This window comes from Ischnura elegans, chromosome X (assembly GCF_921293095.1).
Source record: "Ischnura elegans chromosome X, ioIscEleg1.1, whole genome shotgun sequence".
Classification (NCBI taxonomy): domain Eukaryota; kingdom Metazoa; phylum Arthropoda; class Insecta; order Odonata; family Coenagrionidae; genus Ischnura; species Ischnura elegans.
The window spans coordinates 15,408,036-15,433,399 of NC_060259.1; the positions used below are offsets into that span (position 1 = coordinate 15,408,036).

General features: G+C 37.6%; 1 protein-coding gene across 4 annotated transcripts; it reads right to left on the bottom strand.

The window, feature by feature from the left end:
• Nucleotides 1-410: 410 nt before the first annotated feature.
• Nucleotides 411-25,055, bottom strand: LOC124170674 (acyl-CoA Delta-9 desaturase-like). 4 transcript variants are annotated; one of them, XM_046549566.1, is made up of 7 exons: nt 11,504-11,813; nt 9,901-10,136; nt 9,655-9,785; nt 9,344-9,549; nt 9,053-9,238; nt 5,727-6,045; nt 411-566 (listed from the first exon to the last, which is right to left on the bottom strand). In XM_046549566.1, exons 2-6 carry the CDS (start codon nt 10,127-10,129, stop codon nt 5,730-5,732), a joined length of 1,068 nt encoding a protein of 355 aa, XP_046405522.1. In that variant the 5' UTR covers nt 10,130-10,136; nt 11,504-11,813; the 3' UTR covers nt 411-566; nt 5,727-5,729. The 4 variants fall into 4 exon arrangements, with proteins under 4 accessions (XP_046405522.1, XP_046405524.1, XP_046405521.1 ...); XM_046549568.1 differs by lacking the exons at nt 411-566; nt 11,504-11,813 and adding an exon at nt 24,892-25,055 and having other exon boundaries at nt 5,569-6,045; XM_046549565.1 differs by lacking the exon at nt 411-566 and having other exon boundaries at nt 5,569-6,045.
• Between the last annotated feature and the right edge of the window lie 309 nt (nt 25,056-25,364).

Here is a 25,364-nt window from a genome sequence, read left to right on the forward strand (position 1 = left end):
CAGAATCTTGCTCTTAAGTTACACAACTTTGCCGTCAGAATATGAATTTGTATGAGGAAATATTGGTCTTCATCATAGTTGTTCATTATCATCCGTGGTCTGCGCCATGTAGGCACAAATTGTGGCTTATGCTGAGTACCAACCTCACAATGGGTCTGGCTGAATTTTTTTAAGGGTAAATTTCCTAGATTAATGGATGGGGGTGAGGGGTTTGTGCACAGGAAGAGATGGGCTTCATTTCCTTGACCCCCCTCCACCAAAGTATTTTACCTTATTGCAACTGCCCACAGTACAGCAGCTCAGGAGACGAAGGGGTACCTCGGACCAAAAACCCTACAACCTTGTTGAAGCCACAGTGCAAAAAATACATATCTATTGACTGCAGTTTAGTTTGAATTTTCTAGGAGGGGTTGCATTAAGATTATATTTAATCCAAATCTAAAGGCATACATACATTAATTTAAAAATGCATAAATATTTTTTTTCAAATTCAGATGGTATTAATGAATTCCACCAGAGCACAGATGTTTGAAGTTGTCCAAAGAGCCAGGCAGATTTGAGATCAACTGCAATTGGTGAAGACAAATCCATAATAATAATAATGGCAATTTCAGTAGTACCAAACAATGAATTCAACTTTCAGCATAATGTAAATGAAATAAATGGATTAACTATAAGTCCAATTGACAGCATGTTACCAGTAAAGGCAACCTGCATACCACCCAAGCCCTCCCTTAAGCAAATTTCTTTCAAATCCTTTCTGAAACTCCTCCTCAAAGTCTCCTCAACTAAATCTTGCCATAGGAATATTTTATTATTTCTAACAAATTATTTTCCTCTGATCCTCAGGGAGAATAATACAAGAATGAACTTTGGAGGTAATAGGATGCTTGGTTTGATAGGATACCTTCAGGATTACCTTTTGCAAGTGAGACTTAGTAAAAGATATAATAATAGGACTGCAATAGTCATTAAACATACACTTTATTGTTTTTTAATTCTAAAAAATATCACAGCTTTCATGTGAATAGTATATATTTCAAAAGATAAATGCTTTTTTTGTGAGTTTCATAAACAATGGTAACAGCCGTGATAATTTTTCCCAAAAAACTTAATGTGCATCAGTAAATTGCTAAGCAATAATCATAAATAAATACAATAGCCAAAATTTTCAATTTCATTTCAGTCAATAGAAATACATACTTCAATAAATATCCATCATATTGTATCTGTCTAGAATTTTCTCATTTCCTTTTTAAATGCACATTTATTTAGCTTACACCATTAAATAGGAAGCATAGTTGGAAGTTGATTTTATCACATCATCACCCTAAATTTTGATTTTAGCAGCTAAATGCCTTTAGCTGATATTTTTAATACTGCCAGATATTTCCAAAAATGCCTTGGAGGCTAAGTTAACATCACAAAAATATGGACTTTAATTCCACATGCTGAAGATACTCATCAATATCTCCTTCTGTTATACAGACTTGTATTTTTCATCACGAGTTCAACACCATATGTGACATAATAGCACATTTGGTCTTAAGATATTGATTTTAAGAGTACCTATGGTAATATTACAAGCAGACATTCCTCAACATTTGAATACCAAATAGATTAAAATCTTGCTGACTTGGTCACTAAGCTATTCCCTCAATCACTGGAAAAAATCAACTTCCAAATGATGAAAAGGAGGTTCTATGAACATTGACACAAAGCATACACTTGTGATGTATGACCAAATCAATATTAACACCATTTCATTACATAAATGCCAAATGACCAACATTGAAAATTTTTCTATACACCCATTTAAAGAAACACAAATTACAATTCCCAGATATTTCTGCAGACATCAAGTTGCAGAGGATTATAACATTTAAAAAGCACAAGGCCTATCTATTATTTCAGCATACTTCAGTTTTAGCAACACACAAAAGTGTTGGGGTAATTAAAATTTTGTACCAACATTCTTCATTGGAATGAAAAGTTAAGATCATATTTTCTACTAAACTTTTATTGACCCCAAGTTAAATAAAATAGCATGCAATTTTTAAATGCATATGACTGAGAATAATTGAAAGCAAGACGCCAAAATATTGGGAAAATTTATATATATACTCTTTTTGTAAAAGAAGGAAATATATAAAAAAATTACTCACACGCTTGGCTGATTGAATCAAAAACAAAAACCTTTTCCAAGATTCAAAGGTTAGATTCAAAGCAAAATATCATAAGCATACTTCAAAACACTGAAATCCCATAAGTATAGACATGGTTCCACTTTTTGTGAGCATTCTGCAAATTAATCATGAATTGACAGGTGATTGCCATGCTAATTGAATGTTCTTAGAGCCAAGTATAGGTTGAAATAGTATTTAAATAAGGACTTTCAAGCATCACATCATACAATATGCTCTCAAAAACAGCAATGTTAACAATACACTCCAATGACACTTGCCAATAAATAAGAATATAAAAGACAATTTTTTCTGTGAAGATTATCTTTGAAATCTCACAACCATCATATAAAATATATGCAAGTATAAACTTTTCAGGAACGCAATAAATAACTATGCATAAGAAACTGTTCTGAAGCAAAATGAAATAGCCCAACAAAGTTAATGTTGAATACTGTTGTGATTGAGCCTTTCGCATTTAGAACCACTGCTAGCAGTGGGGTTTTGCATGAAAGTGGTTCTGTTGATACTTATCCAATGTAAATTTATGCAATTGCTGGGCCTGAGCCATAAGTATTTTGGGTCCTGAATAAATTTTTCAAATCTAGTCATGGAATTAATGAAAAACAATATCTCAGAGTAGAGAACAATGAACAATGAGATATATGTGAAAATAAATTAATTTATTTCAGATTGACATTCAGTTTCTCAGCAGCTAATATTATGTTTAAATTGACTAGTGAGGAAAAAAGAGGCTGGATCAACAAATTTTATGCTTTCAGGAACATTTGATGCAAAACTGGCCATTGGCTCATATAGATCTACTAGAGCAATGTTCATTGTCACACGTGGTTCCACAAAAATATCATAAAAGAGACGAGGAACATTCAGACTGGAAGGTTAAAAAAAAAGGTGCAATAGCAATATATAAGGTTATACCTCATGACGTGTGGCATGACAAACTAAGAATTTTTTAAGAATGTTGGAAAAAGCTTCACACTCATCTGGAAAATATTATTAACCAAGAATTACAATCAAGTAAATATCCAATGAACTATGATGTAAACCACACGAAAAGCTTATGATGGACCAAGAAAATGATGTAGGTACTTTAAGTAAAAGTATTTGTTAAGCATATACAAGAATTGCCATGAGAAAAAATTTCCCTGGACCGGGAATTGAACCACGGACCTTTGGCTTTCCAGGACGCTGCGAAGACCACTATGCTACCCAGGATCTTCAATGCCCATGGCAAAACATGAAATTTACAGGGACAAATCATAAGAGGTGTTGGGATACGATTAAAAATTACAAGATAAGCAGTCATTCCAGAATGGAAATTTAAGTTGACCACTTAAATCAGGCCAAAAGATGACAGAAAAGTTTGATGAACATAGGTATATATTGCTTATGCACATCTGCCGGTGTCTCAAAGCACATGACTATCTCTGGGTTTGAAGGCCATAGTTTCTGATACAAGTAAAAATTTTATGCTATTCATAGCAGTCCAATCAACAATTTTCTTGGATTTCACTCCCATTCCCGATCTTTTCATTTTCAGGAACGCACTAGGAAAAATATTGAATTCAAATTAAATAAAGCTATTTTATTTAGTTGATGCTTTCCATTTAGCTTTGCAAAGTCTCCTGACTAGCTGGTTACGCTCAATGAGACCCTTACTAGCAAGGCCATAGCAAATCACTGGGAGGTGTAAGAATTTAAAGCCCCGAAATGTTTGGAAGATGCAGTTCTCAAGCGCAACCTATCCAACTGATTCCCAAAAAATGCCTCCTCACCCACTCAAACAAATCCTCAAATTTTCTTCTGCCAACAGCCAAGCTTACTGCTCTGCTGATTCATTCCTCAGGATTAAAATGAACAGTATTGTTCAGCTGAGTGCTTTTACACTCACCAATGTTTTCAAGCTCGTTTAGACAATGGTACACTTGCTAGAGGAAGTGATGTGCTGTGCTCTGAGTGCCATCAATACTTCCCACTCCTCAAGCTCAGTCTCATCAATGCAACGGCAGGTATGAAATTTGAAAATATTAAAAATACAGAGAAGGGAAGGATAGCCTCTTGATGGAGCACCATTCCCTTTGAACAAGTGCCCAACAACTGATAAAGATAGCACAAAAATATAGACTCATCAGGAAATATGACACTGTAAAGAATGAATTGTCCTTGGTCCCCAAGTGCCCACCACATGGGGGGCTAGTGTAGAGTGTGACAAAATCATGGAGAACTCAAGAGTAACATTGCAAAATGTGTTAATGATGTTCAAAATTGAAAGGTGACCAAAGGACAACTAAGGCCAGAGCCATGCACTGTGAAGTTAACCTGGATCATTGTAATTGAGTAAATTCTGCAACAACTAAACTGCTGAAAGCCATATAAAAAGAGGAGAGCTAGCACATGGCACACAAGCTGATATTTTCCAGGTCTAATAGAATGGATGGAGGTGGGTTACAGGCCAGACCTCATTTAAAATGAGAGGAAAGAGATGGAAATTTCAAGGTACTTAATCCTACTTCCCAAGAATTCCAAAATTATCATGACAATAGTAGCCAAGGTAAAGGTAGTAAAATACAGTAATAGGCTTGCTCTCATAAACAAAATTATTAACCTCAAAACCATTCATCTGTCACTAAATGGTACATCATAGCTAAGTAAAAAATGAGCAGAGGAGTAAAAAAAGGAAAATCTTGCCGATTTCAATTGGCAGAAATTATGCTCAATGTGCAACTCAAAATCTTAAGCAATAAAATTACTGACCAGTTAGTAACACGATTTTGTCCTTGTCTATTTTAAGAATTTCACTATGAAGTTTCAAAAATGAACAATCTAATCCTATAATGTTCCTTCTCTTCCTTCAGCTTTGATGGTCGATTTGATGTACTTGAATTATCTTTGTTATGTGCCACATGAACAACATGGATATAGAAAATATCACCAGGAAAATCCTGCTGAGCATTTACAGGGAAGGAAAAAATGAAAGCATAAGAAAATACGAAGCTAATTTCTCTTGACCATTCGGGCTCATTTGAGAAACGATAAAATGAGGTGTGTGAGATATTTCCCCAAATATTGGACATGCACCATACGCATGCATAATCTAAAAACAAACCAAATAGTCAGCTGAATCCAGTATTTAAAGGTAACCACACACATCACCAGTGAATGCCACAGAAAACTACACACAGAAAAAAGAATTTGTTGGTGCTAAACATCAAATTAACCACCAATCTTCGTAGATTACAATGTATGCCCATAAGGAACAAATACAGATGGCAATAGGAATGAGTACTCCTCAAGTTTATATGTGGGACACTAACTGACAAAGGGCTCAAAATGCAATTAACATTCATGTAAATGAAACTAGCAATGAAAGGGACAAGCCTTGAGAGCTAATTACCACCAAAGGTTTCTTTTAATGTCTAATACAAAATTTTTACAGAGGTCAGAATTAAACAACATTTGGAAAAGGAAATCAATTCCTAATATATATATATTTATATACCAATTGGAAGCAAACATTCATACCATTCACTCTTTCTTTGCCAATATCTCTGCCTCCCTCTTGTCCTCCTCGGGTAAGTCTTTGTCATTCCACCCCCAAATCTCGTGCGATCCATCGCCTGTCCTCTTCACTCTCCTCTCGATCAGGGATGATGGCACAGTCTTGAGATCATATGCCCACCCAAGCCATGCAAAGAAGTCAATGAAGGCCGTGGTTATGTTGGTTCTGTAATTTCCCAACTCAGCGGTTTTGTAGTCCCAGGGAAACACATGGTGATAGTTATGCCAGCCTTCTCCAAGGGCAACCATAGCCACTCCTGGATTTTGAGCGGGGTTGATGCTCCTGCAAAGAAAATGTTTCAACAAGAATGATAATTGAGTAATTCATGGCCACGAGTATGACTGCCTCTATTATAAGACATGGAAGTTTATCAAGGGTCAGGAATGTTGGGGTCTAGAAGTTAAAACAGGAAAGATGATCTTCATGTAGATTCAGGTGCACCACAGGTAAAACAAAGATATCTTATTTGAAAATTGGTATCACCCACAAATTATAAATTGATTTTTACTGATGTGAGGTGAAAAGACAATAATAGAAAAATAAAAATGTATAGGATAGGTAAAAAGAATCAAAAGAATAATAACAAAGAAACATTATTTCATCAGTGAAATTGATAGTTCTTTTCCTTTCTAGCTTAAAATAGATTACTAAATAGAAAGCCTGATAACTTTCAAACACCTTATAGCACTTGAGATGACTGTGTATAATTGGTGGCAAATTGTTGAAAAATTTGGACCTTTCAACTCATTTACCCACAGATGGAATGTTAAGGTTTGTTTGCAAATGTGACGTGTTAGACCCTACGCTGCTACAAGCATGTAAATTTCACACAGGTCTGCAGCCAGTTGCTTTTTCTGGGGAACCTAGCTTCACAAGGATTCGTCCAGGAGATTATTGCATAATAGCCTTTCTAGTCCTAAACTTTTGGAATTAGTTTCCTTAAAAACACTATAACATGGTACCAGAAGCGAGTATATATTCCATAGAGTATTTTATAGACACTATTATATATACCATAGCTCTATCGCTAGAATGAGGGAAGGAAATGAGCTTCCTCCTGAAACTGATATTTTTGCCACGAATGCTACACACTTTAAGCATGTTTAAGGAACAATCTTAACTTGATATGGAATGATTTTACTTTATTTTTGTCTTGTATATTATGTATTGTCATTTTGATGCATATCTATTCAAATTTTTTAATTAAAACTTGGTTCTCTAGATGTTGTTTAGATATCTTTCCTTGATATTCAATGGGCAGTTTGCCTGTGTATGTGCATTACAAGTATTTATGTATTTTGTGCAATAAATATTAATAAATAATAAAATACTTCGCAAAGGAGCCTTAGCATCAACAAGCATTTAACAGGCCTTAGCGTGTGCATACTTTGCCAATTAGGCCACCACATCCATTTGACTTTTATACATTCCACTTCAATATTTATATTCAGAACTCAAAAGAATCAAACATAGATACAAGCATGACTGAGAAATTTTCAAGTTTCATTCTGGGTGAAGTAAAAATCTGAAATCCTCAAGTCACTGTACATATTCAATGGATGCATGCAACGAAACATTCTTTTACACTTGTAAAGTTTTATTTTTAGCTGAGCTGGTTGTAGAAGGTAAATGTGGTGACTGATAATAACTTTTCTCTGGGAGAAGGTGCTCGAGACATAACTTTACGAAGCCTACCAATGAAGTAAGAAAAAAAGGTTTACTCTATGTATTCCATAATTTATTTTAGTGTATAAACGAGTTATGACCAAAAATTTCACCAAGTAGTAAGCATTGACCCTTCTGGGATTGCTACTGTTTTGGTCAAACTAGGCATGGCTTATCCTACCCAAGCACCCCATTGCTGCCAAACTTCGCCCCACACTTAGACCCAGTGGTCACTTCAGTATATTCCAACCACCTGGCAGGGTCAGCCTTTCCATAACGTAACACAAATAAATTTTGAAAACAAATGCTTCAACAAATGAAAGCAAGCTAGTAAAATAATGAAATCCTGTTCCAACTATAATTATAAGCATAATGGAATGTGCAAATAAAACTCATACATGAATGTGTAACTGGGAGCATACATGCAAGAGAGTGATAATTCAAGTGCACTGTATACGACTGCCATTGGCATCAGATGGTGGCCTGACTCCACCATATTGCCAATTGACATCAGTTGGACGACATTCTAACATCGACTGACTCTTGCAGGCTGATATGAACCATATTCATTTTACTTGTGCAGCATGAATATTGATACGACATATATGACTTTCACAGATGATAGGCTGAAGCCAACTGATACCAGCACCATCAAAAGTTGCAATGTGTAAGGCTACAATACTCATAACTAGGGTTTCACAAACCTCAAGTGTCAAGCCTCATAGGATGGCAAGAATTAGAAAATGGAAAAACTTCCCTCACTCCCACTCCAGGGTGGAGCTAAAAATATTTCTCTAAATACATTTCAAATATTTATGGGCAAGAGTGATATAAAAAATTATAAACTGTTTTAAATGGTCACAGCTAGAATCAAAATGCTGTGGTTACTTTTGGAGAAGATTGTTTGTTGATGGAAGGGAAGATCTACTCGCTAATACCAGAAATATGAAAGTAAGTTCTGCTCTGGGGAAAAAAGGGCATCTGTGACCTCGGAATGGGGCTGAAGGTTAAGCTGGTTTGCCTGCACACAAGAAAATTAATACCTAAAGTCAGAAACCACTTACATGCACTGATAATATATTAAAGATTGTCATTGATTCCTTCTACAATATGACCATGCATACACTTACACAAAATATTAGGCAGCCAGAATTTTAAACATTATTATATGACATTAATTTTAGTGAAATTTAACAATGTACAAACAATGTAGCAACAATGCTCCAAAAGACAATTTAAATACAAATTAATACCTCTGAAACCAATATTTTGGTTAGCTAGGTATCACTCTTACAATGTCCTCAGCCAGATTAAAAGACAATCTCCTCACCGATGATGATTGCTAAACCAGTAAAAAAACTGGTTTCGGAGATTTTAAATTTGTATTTTAATTGGCGTTAGGAGATATACTTTAAATTTCATTTCAGCCAATTAGCAGCTCCACCCAATAAGATTAATTTTGATGAATTAATTTAAACAAGGTAGTCAAGAAATGTACATGGAAATTTAAATTACTAACGAATAAAGAGGCAAAATATAATCTACAATATTTCAGTTACATCAAATTAGCCTGTTTAAAAATGTTGTGATGTGACATCACTAAAACAAATGTAATTGTACTTACTTGTCGTATGGTTTATTCCCCCAAAAGTGAGCTGCACTGTTCACCAGCCATGTCGCATTTAAAGTAAATGCATACCGAAAGAGTGTAGCCACAAACCAAGAGCAGGTAAAGCTTTCATTCCAAAGGTAAATGGGAACTAAAGTTGGCACGAGGAAGCAAGCCACAATCATCAATGGAATATAGTACCTGAAAATAATGAAAGTACCAGAAAAATTTATGTTAGAAATTTACAATTAAACATACATTCATCCAAAAGGACTGTAATCAGAGTAATTATTGAAAGTATCTCACTTTTTCTGAAACATCAGCAGAGAGTCTTCTTCAAGATCAGATAGGTCAATTCCTTTTCCTTTCTCTTTTACACTGGGATGTTTCCGACAGAGTAACCAACCAACATGAGAAAAGAAAAATCCTCTTTTGGCATTGTGAGGGTCGGCATCTGTTTCAGAGTATTTATGGTGGACACGATGATCACGGGACCATTCATATGCTGAGTTCTAGAGAAATATTGCCCATTAAAATTCACAGAATATGCTTGCAAAAAAGATGCGTTGAGTAAAACTCAAAAATAGAGGAATGGTAGAAAATACACTATCTATTACCTGGAAAGCTAAGGTGTTCAAGACGATGAGAATCAGTCGCAATGGCCATTTAGCTTTGTAAGAGCGATGGGACCAAAGGCGATGAGCACCAGCAGTTATTCCTAGACCTCCACCTTGAAACAGCAGGAAGGCTGAGGGAGAAAAAAAATCGCGTGAAATCAATCCCATAAGTTAAAAAAAATCAGAGAAGCCTGTAACCACCTCAAGCATAACCCAGAAACACCTATTACTCCAACTACTACTCACCCCAAATCACAGTCAGTAATTTCGCTGAGGTAAACATCAAGTAGCATCCATATAAAGCCGCTAAGTGAAGGTACGCAAAGAGAATGACATTTCGCCACACAATCTTGGCCTTAAACTCAAAATTGATCGGTCTGATCTCTTTTGCCTCTTCTTTAGTCTCAGTTGTGGGAGTCTCTGCCATGTCCTCTTCAAACAAAACCCCAGTGGGGCTGGTAACATTTGGTGCCATGATTACTCTGAAAGTTAAAATACAGTCTATTAGGACCGTTGCGATGAAACTGCGTAGGTTGGTTCACCAAAAATATAGACATATTGAATATTACGAATTCCTGCATTAGAACACGAATGTATAATTTACACTCGTCTCCAGGGCTTAATATAAATATTACACCTAATTATGGCCACCTCTGATCACCGAAATTTATTGGTTAATCAAACCAGAAGATTAAGATAAAGGGAACATCAACCGGCAGATAAATAAAACGAAGACATGCTAAACATTCTGAGGCAGGGCGAATGAAAACAAAATGCCGACTACAATTTATGATTCAGCATCCATAAATAGTTGGTCGATGAATTACAATTTAAAAGTTTACCCGTTCACCACTATTAGCATTTCAATGACGTAAGTCTCAGCATTGTAAGATATTCTCACCATGAACAGCTTCGGCAGGAAAACGACTTACGATGCAAATACCGGAGCTTATTCTACTGCACGACTATAAAACGCTTGATTTACTACTTTGATCGAAATACAAATATAATGGAATGAGAATTACATTCACCAGTTGGCGAATTTAAGCTCATGGTTGAAGGGTTCAACGCACAGGTTGCCGGCATCTCAGACAATGCGTAACTGCCATAACAACCCCTTTTTCCACCGAGCGCTTCTGCTAGCAAAATAAAAACAATAGAACAAACAAGAGAGCAACTGACTGATGCATACCGGGAAACAGCTGATTGGAACGCGAAAGTAAACGAGTACCCGTTCCATTTATATACACTGCATCGTAATGGTAATAACGGTGGGAAATACTTCGAGTAATGCCATACACTAATTAAAACTTAAAATTAACTGCGCGACGGAGCGCCTTAGCAAAGGGAACGTATTAGCCCTTAAATTCACTTTTTTAGTAGGAAGTCTCAGAGGGAGGCGCTCAAGGTTTGGCAAAAGTTGACAGGTGCTGATGATGAAGTTTCGTAAAATATCGTAAATGCTAATAGTTTGTATGGACTTAAAAATAAGCATCAGAAACAGTGCAAAGAATGTATATGCTGTTTCTATAGTAAGTGAAAGTATTTATTTCTGCGAAAACAATTATCAGTTCATCACACTTTGAACAAAAATTTCAAATCTAAATATATTGACAGAGCCATTTAACTACATTTGATTTCAACGCATGCATAAAAAATATTACAGGATTCCCACCAGAAAAAGCGTGAAAAAACCCCGTTAGGCTTCTAACATTTCTAGCCTCACAGTACGAAGAAAAATTCTCCCGCGGCATAAGCCCGGGCAACTTTGAACGACTGCAAGAATTCCCATAAGATGCGTATTCTAAGATAGGCGTAAATATGAAAGCTGAGAAAAAAATTAACTCACCGATTCTAAAACCCGCTGCAATTTCTGCCGGTAAACACTCCAAAAAGCAATTCGAGTAACACCAATATGTGATCACCAAACACTAAAGCACGTCGAAGCACCTCCACAAAGTTGCACTGTTTATTGGTTATTACAGCTAAAACACTGTCTAAATCAAAATTTGGAATAACGTTAGAGTAGCCAGTAGATTGTTGCAGGGAGTGATGATAGCTGTAAGTTGTATAGAAACACCAGTGATTAGCCGTAGAAGCTTTAAGGATGATATCTTTGGTGCGACGGTGGGAATCAGAGGCCGAAGCGGAGAAGGGTACCACTTATATTGGAGACCGGTGGAGATTTGATCCGCGCGGCTCACGTGTACATCGCCCGACGAGATCATGTGACCTCTTAGGTGGCGTGATGCCGTCTGCCCCTCACCTCATTCGTGAAGAGGCTCGCCAGTAGGGAGGTTCTCCGCGAACTCCGGCTCGCTTCTGATCCTTTGCTGGACGAATGATGAAACGGCTATAGGGCATTTCATTTCCGCGCAGATTATGAATATTTTTATGCCCAAAGCATCTTCCGTGCACATGACATTTTCTGTATCGGAAAGTAAGGCTTAATTTTTCATAGCTTTCAGTCTTTACAAACAGTTGGGAAATAGATTTTAAAAACATTTTCGGCATATTTTCCTCGAATGTTAAGGCCGCTATACACGGTGAACGATCATGGGAATCATCATGCTGAATGATTATGCGAATGAAATCATTCGCCGTGAAAAACGTAAACATTCGCGAATGAACCGTCATGCGCATGATCATTCAATGAAAATTAGAACACATTCTATTTTGCTCGCATGATCCCGCGAATCCCGTGAAATGGCATGATCATTCAGTATCATCATTCGCATGATCATTCACCGTGTATAGCAGCCTTAAGGGTATCAGCTGGTCGATAGAATTAGCGAAGTTTGCAAAGCCAGAATTCAGTCAAAGCTCTCATACAAATTTCGAGACTTTAGTTCTAAAATATCGAGTTCGAATTGGAATAATTTTCTTGCGAGTCTTATTGAAAGTGGGTATTGAAGAAATACTTCTAAAAAGAATTAAGGTTACGCTATACATAGTAAATGCGCGATTTCGGATAGCATAAGTGCTTCGAAGGAAACTGATGTCCGCACTTTGCTTTCCATATATTTCGCAGATAGATGGAACAATAGAGGGAAACATATTAATAAGACCCAGAATTCATCGTCTGTAATAATGCTACCATTATCAAACGAGGCAAAAAATACTAGGCATATCCGCTCCGCGCGTCATTCGTTAATATGTTGCAATAGAAATTCTCCAGTGCTCCTCTGCTTAGCGAACGAAGAGACAGCTTTGAGGAATTTTATTAACTGCTGCTCTGTAGATGATGATGATGATTAAATTTGATTAGATTGCGGGAGTGTAAATCAGAGGTAGAGCATCTCGAAGCAGAAATTTATCCTAGATTTATAGACCACGAGTTCTGCTGGAAGATGACATAATGTATTTTATATTAGCTCCACAATCCGATGCTCATCGTTGTTTGAACGACTGTATATCTTTATTTCAGTCATTTAGTGCTTCGACAGCTCATGCTAAGGACTTTCCCTGGGCATCGCAAGGATTGCTGTTGAATGTATCCAAAGGCTTCATCCTTCGACCAAACCCACAATGCAACCACGCTCCCCTTACTCCCGTCATTTACCCATATTTTTTCAGTTTTGTTTATGGTCATAAAATCACAATCTGTATGACTGTTTGCGTAAATTTTCAGTAAACCGAACATTAACCGGAAGTTATGGTAAATAAAAGTTGCAAGTTATTGCTTGCTGGTATTATGAAGGTGCGGTAGGGGAGACCCAGCAGCGCTCACCTAAGGCAGCCCGAAGGAAATCCCGAAGGCTTCTTTCATTACGATTGAAATCCACTGATTGTGAGACTCAAACCTAATTTTATAATTTATTTGACTTATTTATTTGATTACTTTTCGAAACAATCTATTCTAGTCGTCATAAAATTTCATAGGGCATAAAGTACAACACAACAATTCAATATGACTAAAAATAATAATTTTTTTAGTAAGTAAGGCCTTCCCAGAGGGTATCTGCGTCAGAAGCTTCTCGAGTGCTACACGGGGTCGAAGTCTCCATTGTTGTCTTGAACACACATAGCGACATATTTTAACTACTGAGAAGTAGCTGAGAGAAACATCAAGGATGCGCAATTTCGAGGGAAAACCATGGGCTACCAGCTGTGTAACTCTTCGGAACAGCCTCCAAGCGCGCAACATCACAAGGTAGGATGGAGCTACAGAGCATAGATTCAAGAGCATCTTGAGTCGAATACTGGTCAAGACTGACTCCATTGCACATAAGTGATAAGGTGGAGAGAAATATCACAAAAATTAATTTAAAAACCCTCGTATGTATTCGAACTAAAAAGAAGGAAATAAACCACTCAAGGCCCAAGGTCCAAGGACCCACGTAATATTACAGATGAAAGACTATATGTTCAAAAGCAAAAGCGCGATGCGTATTCGCTTTACAATTGACACCGGAGAGGTATAAATTCATCGCCATATAATTTAGACCAATTGTAGCATTGTAATGAATATTTACAGGGAAAGAATTTGATTTAAGATGTTGAAATTGATGCGCACCGCGTTTTTTATTCCGGAAGGACAAAAAAACGGACAAAAAAGTGACTTAATACGAACGTATTAAAATCGTGTCGCCTTAGAGTGTACCATATATTATCGCTTGGAGATTTTCGATAGTGGTCCCGCAGGCGACATTCACCAGTTCATTCATGTGGCCGGCATTCATGCCAAAGACATTCCATTGCTTTGAAATCCCAGTCGTTTCGATTTCAAGGCAAATAAGCACTCTGATCCTCCTACTTTGTGTGAGGCTAAAAATGAATAGGAAGCAATAGGAAAAAACACTATCTTGGTTTCAAACTCGTAGCAGGAATCGATCAGAGGAAGTGAATTATTTAGATTCGTACCCTCACCTCGCCAAATTATCGACTCATTACTAATATTAAACTCGGAAGTAACTAATTGCATATAATTCCTCATGCTACTTCAGAAGTCATTGTGATGCTAAGACATATGTGGTGTCAAATAAATGTCACTCCTAAGAAATGAGTCGAACGTGATCAGAACATGGAAGGAATTCAGGAAGCACTCTAGAGAACTTTTGAAAATAACATATCTCCCAGATACATGATATTTTTACGAGAATACAGGGTTAGCATTAGAGCGAGTATGAGTACTGGAAAGAAATTTTAATAGCTTTTAAATTTTCCTTGCTTAAAAAAAATAAATGGTGGCTTCGAAATCAGATTCCCTACTTATCTGCTCGATAGTATGTGCGTAAGTACGACAAAGAAACTACATTTATTTAGTCAACGTGAAGAAGTAATGTCATAAAAGTAGTTAACAGAAAATTTTCCCTAATTTTCGAATGCCGAAAAAACAATTCAATGGCAGTCCCTGAAACTAATTGTATTGGTAGCCCTTTCATGATTATAAAACTTGAATACTTCTGATTGCCAAATTCAAGTTTTGGCTCGGATTACGGTGCGATCAATCCAATTCATCTGCGAGGTTAGTTGGTTTAAAATTTGGCGAAACGAATTTAATAAATAATATTTCCTAAAATATCCTCAAGGAGAATGATATCATTAAATAAAGCCATGGGTAAACATAAAATATACGCTCTACGATTAATGTATGTGCCTTATAAATACCTATTGAGAAATTTTGAAATTGGTATGATGAAAATAACCGACAGAACAAATGAATAAAATACACCTTATGATGTTAAGATTGAATAGCCTGGTGAAAAGGTTAGATTTGAATTTACTCATGATATCCGATATTTCAGGCTGTACATGAATTGCTTCAATGAGAGCGATGAAAAAACACGTGTCACTCTGGCCATACTCCATTGCTTCCGGACGTCATTCTCTCTCATTAGATGATCATCATCGCCCCTGGGTTCCGAAGAACCTCCGTCGGACCTCAAAAATTATGTCCATACAAGGTGAACAAAAATTGGGTCACGAAATTTTAACTCTGGATAGCTAATGCCAATACGAGCAAAAATTACCAATGATGTTTAGGTTGAAAACGAACAATTTTTTATCCACAGAAACTTTGAGCCAAGCGCTCCGATTGGCCGCGAGTTTTCTCTCTTGTCGGATGCCTTGGATGTATCGCGATCTCCAGCAGGAAAAGCATTCCAAGTCATGAGTTGTCCAGATAATCCGGCAACAGGGCAAACTCGCCGTCAATCGAAGGGAGCACTTACGTTCAAGTTTCTGCAGTTTAAAAATAGTGCGTTTTCGACCAAAACATCATAGGCAATTTTCGTTCCTAATGGCATCAACTATCTAGCGTTGAACTTTCGGGCCGAAATTGTTCTCCATCCCGCAGAAACGACTTTTTAGCTCTGCCGCGAACAGCCATCGATTTCCCGTGACGGACTCACCGGCTAGCACACGAAACGCACAAAATGAATGCGTAATTATTATACAGGAATCACTCAATACAAAGTTTCAGTGAATATTTGTTTAAAGGATCTGCGCACGCATGTCATTTACCTTTATAATATATTATAATGACATGAGTCAACTTGAAAATCAAGTCTACCATGTGATTTTGAGCCAAATTATTCTGAATGCCTCTTGCATTAAGTTCGCCCAAAAATTTTGTTAGAAATGAAAATACTGGCGGTGTTGATAGTTTATCATTGAGGGTAAAGGTCATATTACCACGGTTTGGAGCAATCAGGGCATCTATGAATACATATTGTAAGCCTACTGTTTGTATTGGTAATGGAGGAGCCGAATCGATGCACAGGAGAAAAATGCAAATATTTAAATTTAAAGAAAGAATTATGAGTTGCCACTTAATTAATTTTGGAATAGTAAGGCAGTTATATCTAGATTATATGAGAAAAGTTTCGACCCATTCGGAGGTGAAATACTTGAGAAAAGATTGTAAACAAAATTGATTGTTAGTAACTATACAAAGTGAGATTAAATTAATTTATTCATATTCAATGTCTTAAGCAGAGTACTAGCATACAAATCAAATAAAAATGATGGGTCTACGTCGATTGAATGAGAGTAATTAAAAATTATAAACTAAATATTAAATATTAAACCCAAGGCACATTTTTATGGCAGAAATGTGGAATTTTTAAAATGGGCATACAATGGACAGAATTTTTTTCCAAAAAAACGATCTTGGGTTATTTAGTTTGTGATTGATATTCACCGATACAGAAATTCTGATGAAAATCTGATAACTCAAGGGTCATACGTTTTTTGAATTACGGTGGAATGACCCTAACATAATTCTTCTCTCAGATAATTACTTGAGTGATTAAAATACTTTAAAACTCAGCCATTATTTAATTTATTTGTAATCTATTGAAGTTAACACCATTTTTCGACATGTATTTGGCTTTTACTGCGATGAAAGTATCCCTTAGCTCCTGAGATAATTATACCAGAGATTGAAGTCCATTTTCTTCGATGGAAGGGAAACGAATTTCTCCACCCGTCCTCTTTTCGGAGTGATGACGGTTGAAGCCTCTCTTTAGCGCCATACAAGTGATATTGTTATTTTATTTAGGCGCAACATGTGATATTAGAATCAATTATTTCTCTTTACCCTTTAATATAGGCCAGCATCCTTGCCCTGGGTGGTGAAAAATCCTCCCAGAAGGTCTTCGAACGCGGCACCTCTACGTCAGCAAGCGGTTAAGCGTTCAGCATTAATTACGTGGCATGAAAATGTTTTAGATATGTTTAAAGTAGTTAAATTTTTCGAAGCTCAGGTACATACATTGCTAATTATGTAGGTACCCCAATGTTCTTTACTCTGGGGAATATTCTCTGAAGCCAAGAGTCACAGAATTTCAATAGCTCTCGACGCGTTACTTCGTCAATGATGGATATTCTCGCCGGCGATATGGCCTGCAGAGGGGAGGGGACATGTCCCACCTAATATTTGGGGTCAATGTTGACGTCTCCCTCAATGCAAATATTGAAACATTAGCTTTTCGTAAGTAAACGAATCTGCAAAACTACACATATAGAATAATTAATTTAGACCTAGTTTCACCTCCTTTATGCGAAAAGACCGCTCGAGAATTACTTTTTAAATTATCTCCCCTCCAATAAATAGCAGCTGATGACGCCCATGGCTACTCCTGCTGCAACCAGAAATGTTCAAATAATTAGAATACTTTCACTAGACACATTTTACTGTCTTAAAAAAGGTTTTCCTAAACAGCTTCCTGTCTGCGATCGCTTTGAGTGAATGTCGCCTATCATCTGTGAGCAAGCGTCCAAAGAACGATCACCGTGCGATAGCCCCTTCTAGAAGTTTTGAATCCGCCAATATTTGCTCAACCTACCCTCGGATAAAAATAAATGTTTTTGCACCGCTAGAAATGACCCACTGATAGCTCTGTGAACAACAATCTATCTCCCTAATTACGATGGGGAAATTGACGAAGTATCAATACCTACTCATTCTAGAATTAGAAGAAAGCCTTGGGCATGATTTGAATGCCAATTTTTTTAGGGCACTTTCAGGAATCAACGAATAGAGAGAAGGGGAGAGGTGAGGCGTCAGTGAAAGTAGAGCGTAGAGTGAGGCGAGTTACATCTGCTCAAATCCCAAGCAATCATAGCAAGCAGTGATGCGATACATTCTAATTCATATATACAATTAACATACATATCAATATATATATTTACGGTAATCTATTCTTGTTTAATATTTCACATTTTTTAATGTCATTGCCCAAATTTAGCTAGTATAACTTTGAATTACTGCGTCATTCTGAACTAGCACTTCTTACACTTGCTCCTTTAACTTAATTTTATTCTTTGCTACTCAGCATAAGATGCTCGTATATTGGATTCAAACGATTGCTTTATAAAATGTTAACCTCACAATGAAAAATAAAATATTTGTTGAAACTCTAAGTTTGAGTGTCATAATTTCAGCTGCTAACAAATTCATGGAGAAATTTCTCATTTTCGAACAAATCTCAAGTTTTGAATTCGCCTCATCTCTCATCAAATGTTCTCCCGATTCGAGGAATGCATTCTCATGACGCACGAAGGTTTAGCAACCCCAATTCGGAAGCAGCTGTTGCAAGAGCTTCTAAATAGTTCAAGATAATAGCATGACATAATATGATGAGCGTGTCAATGACTCGGGTTTCTGGCTGCGTTTCGGATGCTTGCCTGCAATTACAATTTGCGAGGATAAAATTTTATGTTTAGCCTTTATTTTCGATCAACGGCCTCCGTCCAAACAGTCTTCCTTGCAAATCCGTTCCTGTTTAAACGCAATACGTTGGCCAGTTAGGTATAGCCTTGGTTAAATGGATATCCGCGGATGTCCGTTAAATGGATGGCGACGAACGGGTTCCTCAATAGTCTCGGAGCATCGCAATGGTTCATCTAGTAATTCACGCCTATTGTTATCAACCACATTAAAATTTTGCTAATTTTATTTCTGAAAATTTCAATCACAGAATCATTGATTGGTGTACAAAATGATTGTCTAAATCATGAAACGTTTAAATGTAGGTACAGTTTTAGTTTTAATGAGAGCCACGGCATCGGCCACGCTGGGCTCTGGTTGGCTCGAGGAAAGCCTTTATTCGTTTGAAAAATAACATGTTAATTGAATGTAATTTTAAATACCCGTATTTTAGTGTCACATCTTTTGATTTAGTTTTAATAATCTGGTTCAATACAGGGATGCTAAATCAATCTGAGGTTATATTTTAATTCAGTTATGTTAATCTGGTTCAATACGAGGAAGCTAAGTCAATGTAAGTTAGTTATTTCAAAGTGCCTTATACCAAATGAATGAAATGAATATGAATGAGTACTCCCCATGCTATTTAATATTTGAAATGAATGAATGAATTTTAAATTTAAAAATGTAAAAAAAATACGATACCACTACTAGGGGTAATAAGTTGTACGATGGCGATAACGGAAGGGCGGTAGGCATCTTAAACGGTAAAGTTGTCCTCATTTCTTGAAGGATTCCTTCCCCCAACCCTCGGGACGGATCGGCCGAAAAAATTCCATCATGAAAAGGAATAATTTTAAATTTCGAAGATTGGGGCAACATTGAGTGGCATTCGGAGATAATTGCTAGCTGCTCACTTGTGGCTATCTAACGATTTGATCGTTGGATTATTCTTCCTCATAGGATAATCCTCCAAATCGTTAGAATAGCAATGGCTGTTGCCTGGTTTCGCTGACGGTAGGACCCGCCCGCCTTTGTGACGGTGCGGGATTCCTCGTCCCATCCCTTCCTTCCCTATCCCATCCCAAGAGGCGTCGCACAGTGGGCGGAAATCGAAAAAAGCTTGACAAAACTAATATCTCCGTTATTATTCCACGCAGATCCACGATTTTTTCGATTTTTAATTATTTTTACCTCCTTAATCCGATTCTAATGTTATTTTTGCTCTAGAACAATCAGGGGCCTCTCTAAAATAAAATGGCGGAAACAGTAAAAATTCCCTAATTTTAATATTAAAAGCGCTGCATGTTAGATGCTTATTATATTCATACAAGTACGATCACTGACTTAGAAAATTTGATACATAACCCTAAACAACTTAACTGTGATGTATCGACACATCATAGAATGTATAGATGCGTGGTATATATGTAATATTAAGGATATGGATTTTACCAATGTATTCCACGGAAATTAATGCAAGTATTTTTTGATTAATTTCATTAGAAGTTAAACCCATATTTCTGTTTCTGAAATGAATGACTAATGAAATGGAAATAATGCATACCTGAGTAAATACAGTTATAGGTCTTCGTTACCTGAATCAATCTCGTCTCCATCTGACTCTGCGTTCTCGTCAATCAGAAGGAGGTTCCTAGCTCCCTTAGGTACCTTCACATTTCCGCATTTCGAATCGATTGATGAGGATACTATTGCGTCCGAAGATAGAAGAAGTGTTAGAAAAATAAAATTTTGCACTGGAAATTTTTCTGAAGTGCTGCTCTTTGAACCTCCTAATATCCTTGTGCCTCGATTCAAGGGCCTCCTTCGACAATTGTCCAATGGGTAGCACTGCTGCGTTTACAATACACGCTCCATGTATTAGAATCTTATGCACAGTTGGGGGTATATAATACCATTCAGAGTGCTCCACATAAAGGGCGGCAGTGGAAGAGCAATACTCGCGGAAACGATCTTCATCAATTAGAAGTCGCTAATTTCCCAAAAAATCCTTTATCTCTGCATCTCCCCCAATACTAAATTTTTTTATATAAATTTGAATGCCAATAGTTTTTTCGACTCTACCGTCTACACCATTCCTTGGCACATAGCATCGTGCAGTTCTTTTCGAGTCACTTTCCTCCTCTTCATTTTCTCCCCTGTCGGAGATAAAAGCTTCTAAATCTACAAGCCACAAAAAATTGCTACATTTTCTAACGTTGCCTTATCATACATGTGACCGATTAATGTATTCCCTCCGTCGTGTACGACCTCTCTGTATTAGAGTAAGTTCGACAACCGGTAACCAATCGATGGGCTCACCTAGGAGAACTCCTCTGCCAGTAGTCACTGTGGCTAAAACACGTCGATGTTTCAACACTTACTAGCTAAGTTAGACTGACCGTATGAGTAAAACTGAGGAAGCAAGACATTATCTAAGACAATAGAACGTGTGAATTTTTGGGAAAACCGCCCGGTAAATCGCCAGCTAACTCGCTCACTTGCGTGTTCCAGGAAAGCGATCTTTTGAAGGGCATTAACCGATGCACGTGCGCTGCGGTGGTAAAACAAATAGCGGCGAGTTTCAAAGAAACAACCTAGCCCCAAACACCAAATTCACGAGCCCCACATTTTGAAGGAACAATAAGCTGGAGTAGTCAAGAGGTATTACTTAGAGAACTACTAGTAGTGGAAGCGGATTACCGCCCCAAGGAACAATTGCGGTCTGTCGGTCGTGTGCACTGACCGCGCCTGCTTCGATTCTTTCCCTCTCCTCAAGGTCAGAGGGATTTCTAGTTTGAAGGGACCTAAAGTGCGGGAAATTCCCTGTACATATGTATGTGAGAATAAGTACGAATAAGGGAACAAAGCACTCTGCCGACGTATGGTCACACGTCCTCATAGGGCTCATAGGTGACCGGCGGCAGCGGCGAATTTTCTACTTTCCATGTGCAACAATAGAGTACGACATTTTTTTTGGACAAAATATTGCCTTTACTTTTAGATTTCACATCTTTCCTAACAATTGGGGTAAAAATAATAGTGGTGGAACCATTATTTGTTTTAGACTGGAGCAAAAACCAAATCAGGGTAATCCGCGGCCGGGCCGGGCGGCAGCGTTGACTTTTTATACATATCCCATCAACAAGCAAGGTAGCAAGTTGGAGCAAGATTTTTCTTTTGGATCATATAGTCAAGATTCAGGTCTTTATTTCCATATGAATTTTAAGATCGAGTCTCGTCGCCCTCATAAAGTTTTTTTCCACTTTATGTAAAACATAGTCCAAAAACAATGCACTTTTGAATGTTTAATTATTATATGAAAAATTTATAAAAATAAATAAACTATCCCGTGTAATTCTTAGGAAAGGTTTACTCTTTTACAAAATATGCGTTGAAATTTATGGAAAACCATATTAACGGCTCAATAGCGAAAGTAAATACTCGATTTTTGCAGAAATTCAGAATTGACATTTTTTATAATTTTTTCTCGTCTTTAACGGATTCTAATGATTTAATGGGTGTACCAAATATTGAAATAGCCATAGTTCCTTAATCCTTAGACATTATTCTATCGGACTGTACCATTTTTGTTTACCAAAAAAATAGTGAAAATTTAGGGTTTTGTCACACTTTTTTCGATTTCCGCCCACTGTGCGTCGTCGGGCTCCTATCGCGGCGGCGCCCCCTTCCTTTCTCCTTCCTGTCCTCCCCCTTCTGCGGTGCAGTGGTGAAAAGCTCGCGCTTGTAGACCCTGCCCCAGGAGTGCATCCTCGCGAGCCCGCCCTAGGATTTCGTTCCACTGGCTCACTTGTGTCCGTTGTCGAGGGGCGTTTTTCATGCGCACAAGCTTCTGAAGTGATATCTAACGGAAGGGAATCTTCTGTCAGCACTCCGACAGTCGCCAAATACCTGGACGAGAGTGCGCATTGTCTGGATTGTATTGTTACTTTGATTATCTAAGAATTCTCGAAGCTCATGTAATTACTCGCAAATCGGCGTATCATCGGCCACCACGAACATTTATCACCAATTATCAAATACCACTGTTACTGCAATTTCATATTCCAGGTGGTGAGACAGAATAGCTCAGGCCATATTTCATTTATGAGCGAATTGTGAAGGCGAAGCTTCCAACGGGAAGAAAATGTTTTCGTTCAATAGGGGGAAAACAATATCGACACCACCAGTTATTTTGCGAAAAATCATAAAAGAAGTAGATGACGTGAATGTCATGTAGTGATAATATGTTTAAGCACAGCGGCAGAGAAAAAAATATCATTTAGCAGAAAATATTTTTGTAGTTTCAATGACGTTTTGAGCATTGGTTGAGGAGGTAATTTAATCAATTTTAGTGTAGCCCAGTGAAAAGTCCTTGAGATATGCTCGAACCAGCAATCTTTTTAAATTGCCTCGTTATATTTCTTGGGTATATCGGGAAGGAAATCAGATTCGATCGAACCCGTGGATTGGAATGCCTATCCCGGGATCAAATGCCCGCCTCCCGGTGAAGCCTTCCAGCGTCCTCATGTATGATAGTGGGAGTGCGAGGTGGGAAAGGAATTGCCCCCCTACCCTACATGCTTCACATTCACACGCCTATGGATTAACCTGGAGTGAGCTGTACCATCACCTACATTAACGAACTTTGGGGTTGAACCACTGATTGTGAAACCTAAATATTTTCATATTAAAGGACATAACCTGGGTACTTTTTAGCTTGATAACAACAACCGGAAATGGACTAAACCTGGGTACTTTTTTAGCTTGACAATAACAACCGGTAATAGACTTATATCGTCTCAAAACTTAGCGGTAAGAGAGAAACAATGCGGGTTGCAGAAGTTAACATTTTCATGGTGAGCCCGCCATTCATGCACGAATTTATGTATATTAAAAAAGTAAGAAGGTAAGATAAGTTAATAATAAAAGTCCATTGCACATATAAAGTTATTTTATGATAAATAAATTAGATAAACTATTGAAAATTCTAATCAGTGTTAGCATTGTTAAGTACCTCTTAAATAGAGTATACTACGGCTACCCACCATAAATACGCCATCGCACGCTGTCGTCGGCCCGCACCACTTACTTGAGTCGATAAAATCATTAAATTAGCCTAAATAACACAGCAACATCTTGGCAGTACACAGCAACATCTTGTGGAAATAGATAGATGAATAGAAAATGTTTTTCTTGCCCAAAAGTCCCGAGGAATTCATATAAAATTGTACAATATAGATAACCATGATTGTTGGTACAAAGCATGTTACAGAGATATGTACAAACAGTTATCATCATTCAACCACTATGATATGGAAATAAACCAAATACCAAAGAAATGAAGCTGGGAAAGGCAAATAGGAAACAAATAGATATACATAGTTGATAGGCAAAAAATGTCAATGAAAGCCACAATGCAAATACGCTTTTCATATATTATTTGGCTGGGCCAGGTCTCGATACAATTGAATCATAGGGTCAAAATTTCAAGACCTGGGTTGGTCAAATGAAATTAAGTGGAAAGGGCGTTAGTAAAAGTGAGCGTCTCTCTATATCGGTAGGGTTTAAGTCCCAGCCTTCCAACCTTAAGGCCGTGGGTTCGAAACTCACATACAGAGTTTCCATCATTGAGTGAATGCTTTTGAATAAATAAATTCAAGAGTCATATGATAGAGAAGAGAAACATAGCCAAGTAAACGCCTCAGAGTGAGTATGAAGTGGAGCGATTTCCTGTTTCTGCGGATATGGAAATGACAAAATTCTTGCTTGACCTCGTGATGGGTCTGATCGGCTGGCTGCGGCAATAGCGTTTGTTTTCCTGTTATTTGATGGGAAAGGGAATTTAATTTCCATTAAAAATAATACTCACGAAGAAGTTAGAATTTCATGATTTTAATAAAATCTATTTATTAGTATTTCATTCACTAACTCTTTCTATTTCCCTGAATTATACCGACTTTGGGGTTCCGATGCTACCTCGGCCTTTGGATACTTCATAACCACCTTTTAAGAGGGCTCTTGTGTTTATTTACTCTAAGGTGATGCACGGGACATTTTATGTCATCGGGCAAGCGACTTACGGCACCGGTGAGTCCGGAAGTGCGGGAGGCGAGCGGAAATTTGCGGAAGGAGGAGCCGCTCAACAAGTCTTCCCCGGCGAGAAAGCAATGCTGCGTTTGATGATGCCGTGCGGTGAGAGCTATTTCCTGATGCAGGAGAAATTTCATCACTGCTTGACTTTCACCTCGCCTAGGAGAGCACTTTACTGCGCGCCCGAGTGAAAAAGAACGGTGCAGCTAGTGTGTGGTGCGCGTCTTTGCACAGACTGGAGAAAACGCAGTGGTGGCGAAGAGGGCGGCTGGTTTGCTTCTCAAGAGCAACCTTCTGGATTTTGCTGTGGATGCAGGCTTGAAGAGGATGCTGTCTGCTCATTTTCCTCTTCGGGCAAGAAAAAAACGAAATGTGCGAGAAAAGAGTGCCCACGGTGTTCAACCGTGACTATGGACTCAACAAATTTTACATATATTTTGTAAATGGAAAGCCGAAATAAAAT

Excerpts from the sequence above, each read along its gene's own strand:
- LOC124170674 (XM_046549566.1), bottom strand. The coding sequence starts at position 10,129 with ATGGCACCAAATGTTACCAGCCCCACTGGGGTTTTGTTTGAAGAGGAC. Across the intron at positions 9,786-9,900 it reads ATTACTGACTGTGATTTGGG|CCTTCCTGCTGTTTCAAGGT; the intron begins GTGAGTAGTAGT and ends TTTCTCCCTCAG. Across the intron at positions 9,550-9,654 it reads TGAACACCTTAGCTTTCCAG|AACTCAGCATATGAATGGTC; the intron begins GTAATAGATAGT and ends ATATTTCTCTAG.